The sequence below is a fragment of the Vipera ursinii genome (genome assembly GCF_947247035.1).
Source record: "Vipera ursinii genome assembly, chromosome: 10".
In the NCBI taxonomy this organism is placed as follows: Eukaryota; Metazoa; Chordata; class Lepidosauria; order Squamata; family Viperidae; genus Vipera; species Vipera ursinii.
This window is the reverse complement of record NC_139520.1, coordinates 18,867,739-18,887,249: the sequence shown is the minus strand read 5'-3', so window position 1 is coordinate 18,887,249 and position 19,511 is coordinate 18,867,739. Positions and strand designations below refer to the sequence as shown.

General features: G+C 43.6%; 1 protein-coding gene across 7 annotated transcripts in view; it reads left to right on the top strand.

The window, feature by feature from the left end:
• RPGRIP1L (RPGRIP1 like) overlaps positions 1-19,511 on the top strand; it is a 52,901-nt gene that overhangs the window by 17,536 nt on the left and 15,854 nt on the right. For 5 of the 7 annotated variants that reach the window (XR_014493396.1, XM_083370371.1, XM_083370370.1 and 2 more), the window contains 11 exons: positions 1-42; positions 2,140-2,319; positions 3,617-3,734; positions 5,493-5,945; positions 6,990-7,126; positions 7,613-7,976; positions 8,342-8,535; positions 9,838-9,921; positions 10,534-10,614; positions 12,290-12,452; positions 15,148-15,236. The exon at positions 1-42 is cut by the window's left edge and continues 6 nt beyond it. Coding sequence is in view for 6 of the 7 variants with exons in the window: in XM_083370371.1 (XP_083226497.1) it covers positions 1-42; positions 2,140-2,319; positions 3,617-3,734; positions 5,493-5,945; positions 6,990-7,126; positions 7,613-7,976; positions 8,342-8,535; positions 9,838-9,921; positions 10,534-10,614; positions 12,290-12,452; positions 15,148-15,236 (1,905 nt within the window). In the remaining variant the exon portion in view is untranslated. Of the gene's footprint in view, positions 43-2,139; positions 2,320-3,616; positions 3,735-5,492; positions 5,946-6,989; positions 7,131-7,612; positions 7,977-8,341; positions 8,536-9,837; positions 9,922-10,533; positions 10,615-12,289; positions 12,453-15,147; positions 15,237-19,511 lie in introns of all 7 variants that reach the window. The other 2 variants (XM_083370372.1, XM_083370373.1) reach the window with 2 other exon arrangements.

The window sequence follows — 19,511 nt, the reverse complement described above, 5'->3', positions numbered from 1 at the left end:
GATGATGCCGAAGAACTCGACGAGGCTCTCACACTTCTGAAGGTAACTAGCACAACTGCTCACAACCCTCCCTCCCTCAAGCTCTTTCTGTTCTCACCCAGTAAGTAAAGGTAAAGGTAAAGGTTCTCCCGCACATGCGTGCTAGTCGTTTCTGACTCTAGGGGCCGGTGATTATCTCCGTTTCAAAGCCAAAGAGCCAGCGCTTGTCCGAGGACGTCTCCGTGGTCATGTGGCCGGCATGACTAGACGCCAAAGGCGCACGGAACGCTGTTACCTTCCCACCGTAGTGGTCCCTATTTTTCTACTTGCATTTTTACGTGCTTTCGAACTGCTAGGTTGGCAGAAGCTGGGACGAGTAACAGGCGCTCACTCTGTTATGCGGCACTCGGGATTCGACCCGCCAAACTGCCGACCTTCCGATCGACAAGCTCAGTATCCTAACCCACTGAGCCACCACGTCCCTATTCTCACCCAGTACCATCCTGAAAACATCTGGTTATTCAGAGGAGCTTTTCTCCTGCTTTGTTTGCAAGCTCACGTTTGTTTGTTTGTTTGTTTTTTGCTTGAATAGCGTCCACTGGTTCGTCCCTTTTCTCCGAACAAAAAGCCAGAAAAGGTAGCAGGATAAAACACATTAATGTTGTATGCGTTTTCCATTATGACAACGGAAGTCAAATTACCTTAAATCTACCCAGATTTGCTTCAAGAATCCTCTCCGACCCAAAGATCCTTAACATTGGGGCTTTCTGTAAACCCGTTATCCCCATTGCTAGGCTTCATCAAACCAACTCTGCAGATTGTCTGGGGTGGAAACAAATTCTGAAAGCTTTTAGGTTGGACAAGAAGAATTGACTTTTCTTGAACCAAGTATAGACGAGTCTCTAATGGAGAGATTTCTCCCTCTTTAATGAAACCCAATTGTTATTAAAGTGTTGGCCTTATAGCAATCTCTTCCATAAGAAAAACGGGTGGGTGGGTTTTCCCTCTCCACAAAAATGAAGCTTTTTTTAGTTATTTTTTTTTTTCAGGGTAAAGCGAACTAATACCAACCCAAATCAGTGTGGGTGAACTTTCTGTTGAGTTGCACTTGAAAATTTCTCATTGTGTTGTTTTAGATAGATAGATAGATAGATAGATAGATAGATAGATAGATAGATAGATAGATAGATAGATGAGATAGATGAGATAGATAGATGAGATAGATATAGATATAGATATAGATATAGATATAGATATAGATATAGATATATAGATATAGATATAGATATAGATATAGATATAGATATATGGAAAGCACATGCCTGAATCATCTCGGATGCACCCACCTTAAATGTAGCAATTCTACAAGCAAAACATCTTTTTTTCATTATTTTAGACCTGTGCTTAACATCAGATGCAACAACAAAGTCATTTGCAGCACCTTGGAAAGGGTAATAAATCTGGCAATAGCCTCAGCCCACCTGACATTTTCCAGATGTGTGCAATCTCGATTTCCATAATTTGCAGCCAGCCCCGCCAGTGGGAATTATGGGAATTTTAGGCCAGCACCTCTAGAGAAGTACCAGGTTAAGGAAATGAGGGGAGAGTCTGTCCAGTCTCCAGTGCCCAACAGATTGTGCAGTATCTTCCACCTGATTAGGTAAACACCACATAGGTGGTATGTTTTGTGTGCATCTGAGTTGACGCGCACAGAGATATAGAAAATTGACAGAACGGAGTTTATAAATTGACAGAACTATTAATTCCCGTGACTGGGAGATTTGCAGTTCAGTTTGCAATACTAACTAGAGGTAAATTCTGTTACCTTAGATATGCAGAAATTTGCAGCCACAGTTTTTATCTACAGATACCATACCAGCTCTCATTGAAATGACTCTTGAATTCCTTTGAACTTGTTTGAAACTTATTTCTGAATAAAGATGTATAGGATTTGGCTCAAAGCAGATTGCTAATTAGTTCTGAGCTGCCTTCCTTTTTTTTTCCCCCGCAGAGCACTGAGAAATACAGAAGCTTGGTCTTTCAGCACAGATTTATTTTAATGCTGAAAAGAGAGAGGTCCATTTATTACAATTAAAATAAAAGGGGTTTTTTTACATGTAAAAAAAACTAATTATAAAGCTGTCAACTTTTATGACCTAGGTTCATAGACAGCAAGCAAGTGGAAACCTCGGGTTTTTGGAGAAAGTACAAGATGACAGCCATAAGGATTTAGAGCGATCCCTGCGTGATCTTCAGGCAGTTCATGCAGAAACTGTTCAAGAACTTGAAAAGACACGCAATATGTTAATTGTGCAGCACAAAATTAACAAAGACTATCAGGTACTTAATTTTCTCACTGCAGCTGAACGTGAAGTATCTGTCATTGTGCTTGCCTCATTTTTTTGTGGGTTTTTTTTTGGGGGGGGGAATATCTCATGATGAAGATTAATGAATCCAATATTTTATGTGGTAACTAACCAAATCTTAATGAGCTGAACTCTACCAGACTTCACTCTTGAAATAAACTTTTCATTTAACAGTGTAACTCCAGCATGCGTCACCCCCTCCCCACTTTTTTCTAGAAAGTGGTTTATATGCAAAAAATACTGCGGTTTGCACACCAGCACCCCCAGCCTAATTAAATTAAATGTTTGGGTCTACTGAAGCCCAGCGAATAAAGGGATCTTAAAAGTCAGGTTTGGTGGTGGGGGTAAATGGCTTAATACTAAGATTGCATTGTACCAACAAACATAAAAATCAAAATTTTCCCAAGCCAGCCCCTATTTGAAATATATTCAGGCATCAGTCACACTTGCATTCTTCGTATCCTTCTGTTTCCTCAAGAGAAAGAGCGATTTCCCCTAATCCTACCACCAACCCAGAGCAGTATAGATGGTATCCAATGTATCTGAGCTTCATGGTTTTCTTGATGACATTTCATTACCCAGCCAGGTAACATCATCGGTGCTAGGGTGACCTGTATGTTTGCAGGACCAAATCTTGTCCAAGTCTATCGAATGTTGCACGAAGTGTTCCCCAGCTCAGTGAATGAAGGACAAAGCCAAGACTTGCTATCCTTGTCTCCATCCTCCTGAATAATTATGAGATAATTTGTCACAGAGAGACAATTTTATCCCCAATTCAATTCCGCTGAGTTTGGGTTTTCTTTCATTTTCTTATTTCTGAGTAGCGTTACTCAAAATGTTCGGGGATTTTCATCTCCTCTCCCCCCCCCCAAAAAAATGAAAGCCCGTGGCGTTTGCCTTTTCTCTCTGGGGCATCTTGTGAGTTTGTTGGTCTCACATTTTCATTCATAATGTGAGACACATAGAAAAGGATGCAGAATCGGGGATTGGGCCCTTTCTCGCAATTAAGACTTTTTTAAAAAAAAATTCCAAAATTAGAATTTAATACCTCAAAGAGGCTTGGGAAGATCAAAAATTTGACTTAACTGTCCCTCCTTGCCCAGTAATTTTATTCTAAATTCGATAACTGAATAACTAAATAAATTCCGGCACTTAGAAAATAAAAAATGATGGTTTCGTCGTATTGGGGGAAAGGGCCTTGGTTGACAAACTCTGCTTGGCGCAAAGCATGGGCTGTGAGCCTAATGCTCTGTTCTTCCTCGCATCGTCAGGCAGAAGTGGAATGCGTGACACGAAAAATGGAGGCCTCGCAGGAGGATTATGAGTTCAAACTGGAACAGTACGTCCACCTCCTTGACGTTAGAGCTGCCCGTATCAGAAAACTAGAAGGTATATCGTCCAGAATTCCGATTTTAACACAGAAAGTACCTTAGGAGAGGGGGAGGGAAAGAAATTAGAAAAGGAAGTGAAGGGTTCCGTTGTGACCACCTATTCGATTGTGTTTCACCGGTAAAAACCCAGGAGTTCCATTGGGGGCGTCAACTGAGATTTGTGGAAAGAAATACAGGTAGGCCTCGACTTAACAATCATTCGTTTAGTGACCGTTCGAAGTTACGACGGCACTGAGAAAAGTCAGCTACGGCCGTTTTTCAAGCAAAGTCACTGGGGGAAGCCCTGTTTGCCTAACCGCCGAATGATTCACTTAACAACAGCGATGATTACACAGCGGGGGCGAAAAGGTTGCAAAACGAGGCGCAGCCCCCTTAACGACTGCCTCGCTTAGCAGTGGAAAGTTTGGGCTTGATGGCGGTCGTATGAAGAGGACTACCTATAGTAGAGCATTTAAGAATTGCAGAATAACAGAGTTGGAAGGGACCTTGGAGGTCTTCTAGTCCAACCCTCTGCCTAAGCAGGAGACCCTCTATCATTTCAGACAAGTGGCTGTCCAGTCTCTTCATAAAAGCCTCCAGTGTTGGAGCATTCACCACTTCTGGTGGCAAGCAGTTCCACTGGCTGATTATTCTTACTGTCCAGAAATGTCTCCTTCTTTAGGGTTGTTGCTTTGTCTCCTTGTTAGGTTTTCTAGTTTCTTTTAGTGCACATGTAATGCATCCTTCTAAATCAGGGGTCCACAGCCATGGTTAAGCCATGACCTGTTCGCAACCGGGCTGCGTGAGTTGACTGGCCGGCACACACGCTGGCAGCCCAACTTGCGCTCGCTCACACAAATGAAGCTGTGCACACATGCACGTGCATTCTTGCCCCTCGCACAAAACCATCCCCTCTTCCCCTCCCAAACCCCCCCCACGCTGGGCCGCCATCCCGAAGAGATTGGGGAACACGGCTGTAAATTATGGATCTGAGGGTTAGACTCACAAATTCCGAGGAAGCAGCGAGGAAAAAAGCCAAAGGTGCTTTTTTTTTTTCTCCCAGGAGGCAACTGGACTTTCTTTGTTTTTCTTTTGAAGTCATTTTTATTTTTTATTTTATTAATATTTCTATACCGCCCTTCTCCCGAAGGACTCAGGGCGGTTCACAGGGCAAGAATAAAATACAAAGTTACAAATATTAAAAGGAGATTAAATAGTTGCCCGTTAAAACAATTAATATACTACATTTATAAAAAACCCCAAAATACTACAATAAAAATACAAGAATAAAACCCCACCAATCCCCCATCAGGCCAGGCCGGCTTGTGCAAACAAAAACGTCACTTCTCATCCCAGAAGCTTCTTCAGCTCTGACTGGTGGGTGGGGAGGGGCAGCATCTACCACTCCCACTCATCTATCCTCTAGTCCAGGGGTAGGCAACCTCGGCTCTTTTATGACTCATGGACTTCAACTCCCAGGATTCCTGAGCCAGCCATGCTGGCTCAGGAATTCTGGGAGTTGAAGTCCATGAGTCATAAAAGAGCCGAGGTTGCCTACCCCTGCTCTAGTCAGAGCTGAGGAAGCTTCTTTTGGATGAGAAGCGAAACGTCTTTAAAAAGAAAAACGAAAGAAAGTCTAGTTGCCTCCGGGGGGGGGGAAAACCCAGCACCTTTGGGACAACCATGACCAGAATGACCGAGAATCTCCGTAGCGAGGAAGAATTTAACCTCCTTCCCCAATGAATTCATGTCCGCCGCCTCTTCTTTGCCTTGCCAGCCCAGCTGAAGGATATCGCTTACGGTACCAAACAGTACAAATTTCGACCAGAGCTGATGGCTGACGAACCTGTGGATGACTTTGACGAAACGGCTCATTTGGAAAGAGGAGAGAACCTCTTTGAGATCCACATCAGCCGGGTGGCGTTTTCCCCAGAAGCGGCCGCCTCTTTTGGGGACCAAGAGCCCGCCACGTTCTGCACTTACGCCTTCTACGATTTCGAACTACAGACCACTCCGGTTGTTCAAGGGCTCAGCCCGGCCTACAATTTCACCTCTCAGTATCTGGTGCGGGTGGACGATTGCTTTTTGCAGTATTTGCAGAAAAGCGCCACCACCCTGGAAATCCATCTCGCTCATGGCGTAGACTTTGAAACCGCGGGGGCTTGCCAGCTGAGGTTCCAGGAAATTCTAGAAAAAAACGGTAGAATCTGCGGTTCCTCCATCTTGGTTGGTAGGTGTCGCTTGTGGATGTTGAAGTTGCATTTTTGATTGCTTTGGTAACTGTGTTTAGAAACAAATGTTATGTATTTAGCAACCAGCCTCAGTGATTAGCTAGATCGGAGTCCCCAACCCCCGGTCTGTGGACCGGTACCGGGTGCGGCATGCCAGCAACCGGGCTGTGTACACAAGCAAAGCCCCATCCGTGAGATGCAGGTAGCACACAAAACCACACACTTTCCGGTCCGTGCAAAAACCTCTCTCCACAGAACCGGCCCTGGTGCCCAAAAGGTTATGGACCTCTGACATAGATCACTCTGTTCCAGCTAACAGTCTCCAAGCATTTTTTTTAAATTATACCACCTACTGTAATTTCTGAGATTCTTTGTCCAACTCAGTTAGGAAATGTTAAGTTCAGGTCAGGCTAAATCCATCTGGAGATTTTTGGCAAATGAGCGATTTCTTAAATTAAAAAAGGAAGACGCAAGATTGCCCACTTGTACTCGTGATTAAGTTATGCGGATTTCAGCGAATCTAATCCACGAATTAGTGTCACTTAACTGATCATGCGTTTATAAATGCCTGTTTACCAGCTCATGTTCACATGAAAAAAACAACACAGCCCTTCTTTTGATATAACTAGAGAAAATTGGTGTTATTGTTGACATAAATTAGGTAGCTAAATCAATTCCATGCTGCTATCATTTGGTTGAAGAATGTTGGTGTGCAACAAAATATTATGGAGAAGTTGGAGAAAAGGGGTAGTAGATGTTTGTTAATTACGAATGCATCCATTTTTATGTTGTATTATTCCATGTACAAGCCAGGTCTTGTTTCACTAATGCCCTGGCAATAAGAAATTGCCATTGTAGTCTACCTAATTATGACCTATTTAAGATACACGACCCTTTTAGATTGAAATAACATTATTACAAGGCATTAAAATACGCTCTAACAGAAAGCATGAATTTGAATTCGCAATGACTGCAAAATAACGTGGACGATCTTGAGGCTGAAATTTTTGACCTTGCAAATGTCCATGAACTTTGACTTGTAGGAGTTGGAAGAGAAATTCAAAATTACGGCACCGTGGAATATTGGGTCAGGTTAAGAGTTCCCATGGACCAAGCGATCAGACTGTACAAGGAACGCGCAAAAGCCCTTGGCTACATCGCAGCAAATTTCAAAGATCAAGCAAGTATCAGGGGTTGTTGTTTTTTTTAGTTGCATTACTGTTGTTGCCTCAAGAACACTTCTCTTCCTGTGTCTTTGGTGATGCTGCAATCGCCAAAGCATGTTGCTTTGTTTAAATTTCACAGCTTCTCGAGTTGTTCACTGTTTTTTCAGGTCCTATTCTACCTTGGTGGCAATCCCTCTTCCTCTCTCTCTCTCTCTCTCTCTCTCTCTCTCTCTCTGTGTGTGTGTGTGTCCTTCCAGCTACACAAGGATCTACTGCAGATGTTCCTACTGATAGTTTTATAAACATGGCCAAAGATTCAGATTATTCTGATTTGAATATACCCTACCCTTTTCCACTGGAGCGGTTTTTACGATGATTACAAGCTATGTCAGTTAGAGATTGGATGCAACTGAGCCTAGTGACAGATGTTCACCTTTGCAGTTAAAAAACAAAAACATAAATTTATCTCTTCCCCCCCCCCCTCCTTTTTGTCAAAATAGCCAGCACTCAATCCTCTCCAAGGCAGTCCTTCAATAGATGGAAACTTAAATGAGCTCCACATTACAGTAAAAAGTTGTAACGATTTGCCGGGCCGAAACACCAACCTCCAGCCAAGTCCTTACGTGGTTTATAAGTTCTTTGACTTTGCCGATCACGATACGGCCATCGTTCCCAGCAGCAACCAACCTCAGTTTGACGACCACATGGGCTTCCCAGTGCCAATGAATGCTGACCTCGACCGTTATCTGAAATCCGAATTTTTGAATGTCTACGTCTTTGATGACGGGGAAACAGAAGATGGGGTTTACCTAGGAAAAGCAAATGTTCCTTTAATTTCATTGGCCCATGGTAAATCCATTTCAGGTAAGATCCTGCCCCTTTGCTAAACCGGATTTTAAGTTGGGCAGATCATTCTTGAAAGTTGTCCTAATAAAGGAGAACATTTTGTAGCTTAGGACTGAAACGATGGGTCCTTGCTGCTCTCTGAGCTTGATTTCTTGCAGACGTTTCATGACCCAAACTAGGTAACATCATTAGTGCTAGAAGGGAGGGGTGTGTGCTGATGATGTTATCATGAAACGTCTGCAAGAAAACAACCCAGCTCAGAGAGCACCAAGGACCCCTCATAAGCTTGGCCTGTTTTAAAGTGGTTTATGTTGTATGGTGCAAACCCCCTTCAAACGTCTTTCCAAGATGAATGACTCATGTTTGCGTTTGATTTTTTTCAGGGACCTTTGAATTAACAGATTCTGAAGCTCGTCCCGCTGGGACAGTCAACATTGAACTGAAATGGAAGCTGACTTACCTTCAGCCAGCCAGCTCCATTGTAGCAACAAACCTCACAGATTACATCCAGAATGAGAAACCAGTGAAGGGGCAAGGAGAAGGTCCACTGCTGCCTCCATCTTTCTCACCAGTGATGGTATTCAGCCTTTCCTCATAGTCTAGAGCTGTGTTCTCTTAACAAGCTGCCCTCTAAGTATAAATGTGACTTCTAGACCAGTGGTCCCCAACCTTTTCTTCACCACGGACCCCCTTGAAAGACCTTTTGTGGCCACAAACCACTAAGACACCTCCTCGCCATGACCTGTTTTCCTGGTAACCTTCTGGGAGGAGGGGGCTTCGTGGTATCCGAAGCAGAATACCCAGTTTCAGCCACAGTTGAAAATGTGTTCAAAAATATATATATAAGGAACGCGGTGGCTCAATGTGTTAGGGCGCTGAGCTTGTCGATCAGAAAGTCAGCAGTTTGGTGGGTCGAATCCTGAGTGCCGCATAACAGAGTGAGCGCCTGTTACTCGTCCCAGCTTCTGCCAACCTAGCAGTTCAAAAGCACGTAAAAAATGCAAGTAGAAAAATAGGGACCACTACGGTGGGAAGGTAACAGCGTTCCGTGCGCCTTTGGCATCTAGTCATGCCGGCCACATGACCACGGAGACGTCCTCGGACAAGCGCTGGCTCTTCGGCTTTGAAACAGAGATGAGCACCGGCCCTTAGAGTCGGAAACGACTAGCACGCATGTGCGGGGGAACCTTTACCTTTTTACCTTTTATATGTGTATATGTGTGTGTGTGTGTGTGTGTGTATACAGTATATATGTATGTACGTGTGTAGAGGTGTGTATAGCATGTATACATGTGTGTCATGTATGTGTATGGGTAGATATATGGTGTCTTTTGAGAGCAGACAACAGATTTTCATTTTTAATGTGCTCACAGTAAAAAAATAAAGTCCATCCATCTATCTATCTATCTATCTATCTATCTATCTATCTATCTATCTATCTATCTATCTATCTATCTATCTATCTAAGACTTAAGTCAAAACATTCTTCTAGCCTTTGGGGACCCCTCCATGATGACATCGCAGACCCCCCCCCCGGGGGCCACGGACCACAGGTTGAGAACTGCTGTTCTCGACCTCGCAATGCACAGAGGACCTAATTAGGAAATGGTATTCTTGATTGCACAAAGACTTCCTTGTCCCTCATTCACTTATCACTTCCTTTCTCTTTTAAATCGGAAGTGACCATCCTATGGACGACAGGTTACAGTTGCCCCTGATCTCCCTGATGGCGGCGTGCCCAGATTTTGAGATACGTTGGTTTCTTTTCAGAGCTGTTAAAATGATTCCCCGCGGCCGAGTTAGGCAAATCAGATTCTTCCGAATTTTGGCAATTCCCTTTTGATGCGAGATGTTTTTGTTTTTCATTTTTATTCTTTAGAGACCCCAGCCTAAGCCAAGACAGCGCTTGGCTGCAGTGGACAAGAAAGTCTGTTTTGTAGATATGGACCCGTTGCCAAATTCAGTGAGTATGAGCTTTTCCATCGCATGTGCTTGTTTTGATAACAAAAACAATAATAATAATAATATAAAGTTGGAAGGGACCTTGGAGGTCTTCTAGTCTAACCCCCTGCTCAAGCAGGAGATCCTATACCATTTCAAACAAACGATTGTCCAATCTCTTCTTAAAAACTTCCAGTGTTGGAGCACCCACCACTTCTGGAGGCAGGTTGTTCCACTGGTTAATTGTTCTCACTGTCAGGAAGTTTCTCCTTAGTTCCAGGTTGCTTCTCTCCTTGACTAGTTTCCATCCGTTGCTTCTTGTCCTGCTTTCAGGCACTTCTGGCTGTGTAAATTTACAATGCAGTGTCTTCATACAATTCCATTCGAACTCTCTGCCAAGCGATATATTTTTTTTAATAACAGGAAGTTCATTTTTTCCCCTTAGAAATTTAGTTTAGGTATTATGGGCAGAAGTGCTGGGTGCATCATGCCATCACCTCGCCGTGGGCTCAGTAGCCGGAGAGATTGCAGGCCAAAGGCTATTGTTTTCTTTAACTAGCACCCTTTGGCAAAACCTTTCAGGCCAGTTTACAAATGTCTAAGTCACTCTTCCTTTGCTTTAACTCTAATGTAGACTTCCATTCCTGAAAAAGAAGATAAAAAGGCCTTGGAGAAAGTGAAAGATGAAAAGCCTGTACTTTTAAATCATCCAGAGGTATGAGGCAATTCACGTTACTCAAGTCTTGAAACAAAGTACATTGAATTTCCATTAGGTATGTTGCATCCAGAGCATAAGCTGATGGTATACAGTACGTGACTGATTCGGTAATCTGGATTTTTTTTTAAAAAAAAAATTGTGTTGATTTGGACTCAGCACCAGACTTGTGCGTTGCTGATGAGATGATAACAGACTCTTCTTTTTCTTTTTCGGGTGTAGAAAAATAATTCTGAGTGTCTTATATCACGCGGCGTTTTCATTCTGTACGGCGGGCTAGTGGCAATCGATTGAAAACTTCATTGAATTCTAAAGATGCTCAACTTCAGCCCAGCTAGCTAAATGAGGACAGACCTGATTATTCTGGGATGGGAGGCTATCAGTAACACTGTAAATCAGGCAAGAAAATCTGAAAACATCTTGGAAGAAGGAAAGAGGAAAACATTTGATGTTGTTGTGATGAAGTATGTTCCAGAAAAGCAGTAGGGTTCAACTCAGCTAGAGGAAGCTTTATCGTTTTGAAAAATAATGACTTCTGCTCCGGTCTGCTCTGTGTCTTATCAATATCCAAGGCAACTCTGAGCTTTTAAACCAGGGTCTCCCAACCTTCGAGACTTTAAGATAGGTAGACTTCAAGATAGGGCTGGCTGGGGAATTCTGGGAGTTGACGTCCCCCTATCTTAAAATTGCCAAGGTTTTGGAAACACTATTCTAACCACTTTGGGTAAATCTCAGCAGATTGACCAAAATAAGGCAAGGATGTAGGGGAGGGTGAAATGTTTTTTTTCTCTTTTGCTAGACACGGGTCTTCAAACTTGGCTCTTTTATGACTGGCGGACTTCAACTTCCAGAATTCCTCAGCCTGGCTGAGGAATTCTGGGAGTTGAAGTCCACCAGTCATAAAAGGGCCACGTTTGAAGACCCCTGTGCTAGAAGATTGATCCCAAAAGGGTTAAAAAAGATTCGACTGTTCCTATTTACTACTAAATCACTCTCCCCGTGAAACTTTTTGACAAATAGTCCTAGCACGGTTAAAAATTGAACGGGAAAAGGAGAAAGGGGATTTTGCAAATTGACTGTTGGAGGGAATGGTTTTAGAAGGAGCTACGAGACGCGTTATGTCATATGTCAGGGATGGGGAACTATGGCCCTTTTATGACTGGTGGACTTCATCTCCCAGAGTTCCTGAGCCAGCCAGCCAATTTATCATGCTGGCTCAGGAATTCTGGGAGTTGAAGTCCACCAGTCATAAAAGGGCCATAGTTCCCTCCCTCTGTCATACCTGGTAGAACGAAGAGCAGAGCTCTAAGATAGATTTACCTGCATGGATTTATTGAACCTGGCATATTCATCAAAGGCTCCCTAGTAACAAAAGTATAGGATTAGAGACTCTCATGTTTCTTTCTAGCTACTGCAAGGACCGGATACATTTAAGAATGTAATTCCCCCCCCCGCCACCTTGATTTTAAATTCGTTTTATAGAAGGTACGGATGACTTATTTGTCAGTTTGAGCATTCTGAGAATACAACACCCCAAAGTTAAGCTTTTTCCTCTGCCAACGCACACAGATCCTTTTGTCACGCGTAAAAGCGGCTCTAAATTCTAACTCATCAAAATCTCGCTTGCGTCAATGAATTGATATTAACTCTGGTCCTCCTTGTCCTCGGGCTGAAGGCTCTACAAGAAACAGATGCTGACAGCAGACCAAGCAAGCCGTCTGCAGCCGAGATGCCCCAAGAACGGGAGGACCTCTCGCAGCTGTCGGAAGGTCAGCTGGCTGACCAGAGTTCGGTTACTTCAGAAGACCAAACCGAAATCGAGGAAGTGGAAACCGAAGGTAGAGACCGAGCAGAACAGCTCCACCTCTCTTGGATCGTCTCCGTTTCCACCTGAAAATCCCATTCCTTTTCCCCCTGCCTTCGTGCGTTGGCTTGGCCCTACACTGTGCAGAAGGTGGATCCTCGCTTTACGCCCGTAACGGAGCCCCCAAATTTCTGCTGCTAAGCCCGGCAGTTGCTAAGTGGGTTTTGCCCCGTTTTGCGACCTTCTGTGCCACCGTTGTTAAGCGAATCACTGCAACTGTGGTTCAGTTGGTAACGCAGTTGTTGTTGGTTGTTAAGCGAACCCGGCTTCCACCTTTGACTTTGCTTGTCACAAGGTCGCAAAAGGGGATCACTGCAACTGCCATAAATGGTATGGGGGTCTGCTTGAGCAGGGGGTTGGACTAGAAGACCTCAGGGGTCCCTTCCGGCTCTATTCTGACTGATGGATTGATTGAAATATGAGTCAGTTGCCAAGTGTCCAAATTTTGACCACGTGACCCTGGTAAGTGTAAAAAAAAAAACCAACGGTCATAAGGTACTTTTTTTTAGGCCATTGTAAGTTTGAACGTTCACTAAACAGACTGTTGTAAGTCGAGGACTATCTGTATAAGTATTTTAGACAACTGCCTATGGAGGTTCTCAGTGGTCCGAGTCAAGGTTGTCCCAAAGGTGCTTTTTCAAGAGGCAGCTGGGCTGAAGAACTGAAGAAGCTTCTTGGGTGAGAAGCGAAATGTTTTCAAGGAAAAACAAAGAAAATCCAGTTGCCTTTTTTTTTTAAAAAAGCACCTTTGGGAGTCTTTTAAATAACCATAAATTCTCTTTAGACATAGTATGTGAATTGGCCAGCACAGGAATAGCCCCAGCAATTGCTTTGATAAAGTTATTTCGTCTCTTCTTCTGTCACCTGTCAGATATCAAGCTAAAAACAAAAAAAAACCAACCCAGTAAGTTTTATACTTAAGCGAATGGATCCCATTCTCCTGTAATTCCCACCTTAGCAGAAATGGCTGTCTTGCTAACGTCTACCCCGAAAGCTTTTTCCTTCCTTCAAATGCGAGAGAAATGATGACTCTTCGGGGACTCATTTTTTAGAACGCAACTGCTGAAAAACCCAGGTTTGCCAGTCATTTTCACTGCTTTGGCGGCTGGTTTGGGGCCGTAAATTATTCCAGTGTTCCTGGAGGAGAAGACACAGAATAGCAAACGTTCATTTGGGGGATGTCCGTTAAGCGATTTACGTCATTTAATTGCCTCTCCTTGGAAGTGTCACCATCATTAATTCCTCTGGCAGTTATGCCATCCATCATGATCACAATGGCAAAATCAGACCCAAAGCTACAATAGAACCAAATCCCAGTGGACGGTGCGTCTATGTGAAAACAAGGGCTGGCAAGCCAGAGGAGAATCCTTTTGGCCAAGGCGGTGCCAAAAGTCACCCTGGGAAAGGCAGCCGTAGAAGATTACAATCCCATCTCACCGTGGGAACCGGTGGGCTGTTCCATCCAGCTTGTGGAAGGTCCCACGGTTCTGAAGACTCTCTGGGTGTCCCTAGTACAGTCCATATTAGGTTGGTGGTCCATACTGAATCTTAAAAGAAGCGGCTGGGACTTTTCGTTATTCATTTCACTGGGAGTGAACTGTAGTCTTGAGTATCTCCGAGATCCGAATAACGAATAACGGAGTTGGAAGGGACTTTTTGGAGATCTTCTGGTCCAACCCCCTGCTTGAGCAGGAGACCCTATACCAAGGGTCTTCAAACTTGGCCCTTTTATGACTTCTGGACTTCAACTCCCAGAATTCCTCAGCCAGCCATGCTGGCTGAGGAATTCTGGGAGTTGAAGTCCAGAAGTCATAAAAGGGCCAAGTTTGAATACCCCTGCCCTATACCATTCAAGACAAGTGGTTGTCCAGTCTCTTCTTTGAAACCTCCAAGTGATGGAGCACCCACAACTTCTGGAGACAAGCCGTTCCGCTGATTAATTGTTCTCACTCTAATGAAATTTCTCCTTAGTTCTAGGTTGCTTCTCTCCTTGATTAGTTTCCATCCATTGCTTCTTCTCCTGCCTTCAGGTGCTTTGGAAAATAGGTCAACTCCCTCTTCTTTCGGGCAGCCCCTGAGATATTGGAAGACTGCTATCACGTCCCCCCCCCAGTAGATCAAAGTATCTTCAAAATCAAACGTAGATCAAGAAGTTGCCACGGGTTCAGGGGCTGCCACAAAGAAGAGGGAGTCAAGCTGTTCTCCAAAGCACCTGAAGGCAGGACAAAAAGCAACGGATGGAAACTAGTCAAGGAGAGAAGCAACCTAGAACTAAGGAGAAACTTCCTGACAGTGAGAACAACTAACCAGTGGAACAACCTGCCTCCAGAAGCGGTGACTGCTCCAACACCGGAAGTTTTTAAGAAGAGACTGGACAGCCATTTGTCTGAAATGGTGTAGGTTCTCCTGCTTGAGCAGTGGGTTGGACTAGAAGCCCTCCAAGGTCCCTTCCAACTCTATTATTATTATTGTTGTTATTTAGCTAGGTGAATCTGAAACAATGTAACCCCCTTTGATTGGTCAATTATGTGTTTTGTCTGCCTGGAAAAGCCATGGTCTATTGTTGCTTGGAACCGTCACCTGTTTAGCTTTCCTATTCTGCAGTTCGTCCTTTTCTTTTATAATCTCAACTGCGCTTACCTTGGCTAACCTTTCCTCTTTTGCCACAGAACAAGAGGACCAACAGGACGCTGCCGAATCAGTCACCGACAGTGATGACTGTGTGATTCCAAGTTCAGCATCCTCAAGTCTTGATCAGGTTAGTCAGAACCAAGAAGGGGAAAAAAAAATTCTTCTTCTCAAAGTACTCAAAGCATTCTTCCCTGTGTCCTTAGCAATGTGGTTTTCTTTGAAGAAGTCTGTGTTGAGTTGGATTCCTCTTCTGAATCCTCCTTTGAAACCAGAACTTTGTTGCTGAGGATTTTTTGAGGTTGATGTTTGGAAAGCTTGGATATGGGGTCACATCAGCCATCAGTCTAGACCAGGGGTAGGCAACCTCGGCTCTTTTATGACTCATGGACTTCAACTCCCAGAATTCCTGAGTCAGCAGAATTCTGGGAGTTGAAGTCCATGAGTCGTAAAAGAGCCGAGGTTGCCTACCCCTGGTCTAGACCACAGGGGTGTCCGACCGTGACAACTTTAAGTCTTGTGGACTTCAACACTCAGAATTCCCCAGCCAGCCATGCTGGTTAGGGAATTCTGGGAGTTGAAGTCCACAAGTCTTAAAGTTACCAAGGTTGGACACGTCCCTGGTCTAGACCCTGGTTCAGGGTGTTACAGAGAACTAGCCCTTGATTTTGGACAAGACCTTTAAGATAAACATTACCTAATTCCTTTATTAAATCCTTTTGGGGATTGCCTGTATTATGGGAGCAAATGTATTTCATTAATCCCGGTTTAGAATTAATACAGACCTTCCGTTATTTGGGATTGTGTGTTCCTAGCTAGTTAACTCATTCCATGCTGCCACATTTCCTTTGACAATCTGGCCTGAAATATCTTAGCCTCGATAGGATAAAAGTATGGATTTAAAGATAAACAGATGCCCCACAACGGGCGACGACAAAGGCTGTGGTTGACGTGACTGACTCTTCTTTCTGTCCTGTACTTGGTCAGGATTTTGAAACGTTGCCATCTAGAGAAAAAGTGTGTGTTGGGGGGGGGAACCCTCCTCCAGCAAAAATATTATTTTAATAGGTGGAACTGCCTTATGATTAACGGCGTCTTCCGTGCCATCCATTTCTTGAAAGCCGTAACAATAGGAGCCAAACAGGAAAATTACTCATTCTTAGGCAGCCTTGCAAAAAAATCCTGGGGATCGTTGTGCTCCGTTATATCGAGAGTGATTTAAAAAGACTTAAAATACCTCACAGGTTCAGAAAGATTCACATGGGACGATCTTTCTGACTTTTTCCCATACAAGGGAAGTTTGTGGGACACTGCCAGGAGGAGAAGAGATGGGGGGGGGGGACAAAAACATGTCTGATCAGGTATCTGTCATGACAGATAGTCCTCAGCTTACGGCGACAATTGAGCCCAGTGGTTACGTTGCTAAGTGAGAAATTTGTCAAGTGAGTTTTACGACCTTTTCTTGTCACGCACGTTAACCGAATCGCTGCAGCTGTTAGACGAGTGACACGGTCGTTGAGCCAATTCAGTTTGGCTGGTCAGAAGCTCGCAAGAGCTGGTCCTGCTGACCCCTGGGGCGCTGCTGCCGTCATAAAGGCGAGTCGGTGGCCAAGCGACCGAATTCGGATCCCGTGACCGCGGAGCTGCTGCAGTGGTCCTTAAGTGTGGGAAAATGGTCATCGGTCACTTTTTCAGTGCCGTCGTCACTTAGAATGGTCACTACATGAATTGTTGTAAGTTGAGGACTATAGACATGATAGCAGTCTTCCAGTATCTGAGGGGCTGCCACAAAGAAGTGTGGGGGGGTCACGTTATTCACCAAAGCATCAGAGGGAAGGATGAGAAACAATGGTTGGAAACTGACCAGAGAGAGAAGCAACCTGGAACTAAAGAGAAACTTCCTAACAGTGAGGACAATTGACCGGTGGAACAGCTTGCCACCAGAAATAGTGGGTGTCTCCATCACTGGAGATTTTTAAGAAGAGACTAGACCAGGGGTCAGCAACCTCAGCTCTTTTATGACTCGTGGACTTCAACTCCCAGAATTCCTGAGCTATGCTGGCTCAGGAATTCTGGGAGTTGAAGTCCACGAGTCATAAAAGAGCCGAGGTTGCCGACCCCTGGACTAGACAGTCACATGTCTGAGATGGTGCAGGTTCTCCTGCTTTAGCAAGGGACTGGACTAGAAGACCTCCAAAGTCCTGTCCTATCCTATCCTATCCTATCCTATCCTATCCTATCCTATCCTATCCTATCCTATTTCTATTTCTATTTCTATTATTTAGTTGACTTGCTGCAATATCAGGGCAAGCCGATGTACACACAGGCATTAAATTAACAGTCAGGCCTGAGGTTTCTCTCTTATTGCAACCAATGAGGATAACATACGGTTATGAAGAAAGAACTCAGGCAAATCCCTGAGTATTTAAGCAACTGGTGGAAGAAAGACTGCCTTACAGGAAGGTAAATCCCCTGAACTCAGGGGACTTGCCTCAGATTAGTGGGAATAATCCAGCCAAAGTTAACTACTTGTAAATCCCATTGATTCTAGTGTGTCAATATGAAAAATGGGCTTCAGCGCTCCACTTGAAATCAATAAGATTTAAGTATTCTTAACTCAGGCTCAACGGGGCAAGAAGCTAAATTAAGAGAACTAACCGTACAACGAAGCAAGGAAAGGCAACTGCTCCTGACTAATGTTAACAGTGCTTTCTACAATCAGGAATTCTAACGTTCAGGTTGTGACTATTCGCTCAGTGCCAAGAAATATATTATTTGTGGCTAAGACCTCTCGACACATAGACCGTTATCCCAAGGTGGCATTCTTTCTCCGTGCAAACATCTACAAACATTGTTAACATCTAAAATGTTGAAACCTTCTTAAACTCTCCCAACCATCCTCGCTTTATGGATGTTGAGTTTGTATCAAGAAGAGTCACAAATTAGACTGGCCTGTTGTTTGCATCGGACCATACAGCGCATCAAATGCAAGGTTTCTCAACCTTGGCAACTCTTTAAGGTGTACGGATTTCAACTCCCAGAATTCTCCAGCCAGCCAAGGTTGAGCCACATAGATCTAACGTAAGACGTAGCCATATAGCCCACTTAAAGGGACATGGGGAGAAGCCCAATGCGATCGAAAGGAAAAAAATCCTGCAAATAGACCAAAAAACTGCCATTTGCCATCAGTACGTCTAAGATAAAGGAGTCCATGTGGCTGATTCAAGCAGCCCATGAGGTTGGACAATCTTCTGGTTCTGCTATTTTACGCTGATGACCAAGCAGATATTTTTCCCAAGGAAAGGAATAATTCGCTTTCCCATTTTCCTCTTTGCTGTTTTGACAATTTGTGTCAATTTGGAGCAATTCCTTAATGGGGAAAAAAAAGTGTCATATCTGAACATGAGCAACGAAGGTGACCGAAACATAATGAATGGAAGAAATCAAAGGGTTTTTTTTTGTTTAATGCTCAATTGGCATCAGCTTTCCAGATCTCTTAAAAACCCTGGGAAGGAGAGAACTAACAAGGATCCCTATGTAAGTTAACTATATTCTGTCACTTTAACGTAGACTGTGATTGAGGAGCTCTGATAAAAACCTTTCACAATGATTCGAATCCAAGTCCGAATTATGTGTTCTCTTCACTTTCCTCTGTCTGGGGAGAAATCTAGACTTCTTGCAAGCAGAATGTCTGTTTTTTTCCAAGGAATTGCTGCCAAGTTTTGGGAAGGTTTGGATTTATATTCCGTCGGCTTCTGCTAAGCTCAGCTTTGATTTCAGCATCCAGTTAATTTGGTAATAATAATTTTGCTCCAATCTAACGGATGCTCTTAGTCCTAGTTCTCAGAGTGCTGGGAAAAATATTAATAAACCCCCCAAATATTGAAAGATTCTTCTGCTAATTTTATCATGAAACTGAAATAACCCACCCCAGATGCTCTTAGTCCTAGTTCTCAGAGTGCTGGAAAAAATATTAATAAACCCCCCAAATATTGAAAGATTCTTCTGCTAATTTTATCATGAAACTGAAATAACCCACCCCGGATGCTCTTAGTCCTAGTTCTCAGAGTGCTGGAAAAAATATTAATAAACCCCCCAAATATTGAAAGATTCTTCTGCTAATTTTCTCACGATTCTCAAATAACCCACCCCATTGTTTGAGCCATTGACGATTACGCCTTTCCTTTAAGGAAGGAAAAAAAAAACAGGTTACAAATTAGAGCACCAGGTATTACTTCTTAGATCATAAAAGAAGAAACCTTAACGTGTTTTCCTCCAGAATTTAGCTTTACAATCGCTCTTTCTTCCTCCCCACCCTCTCTCTCTCTTATACATACACACACGCACACTATCTCTTTTTGTCCGTTATGTATAATTAATCGTAGATTATTTCATTTCGTTTACA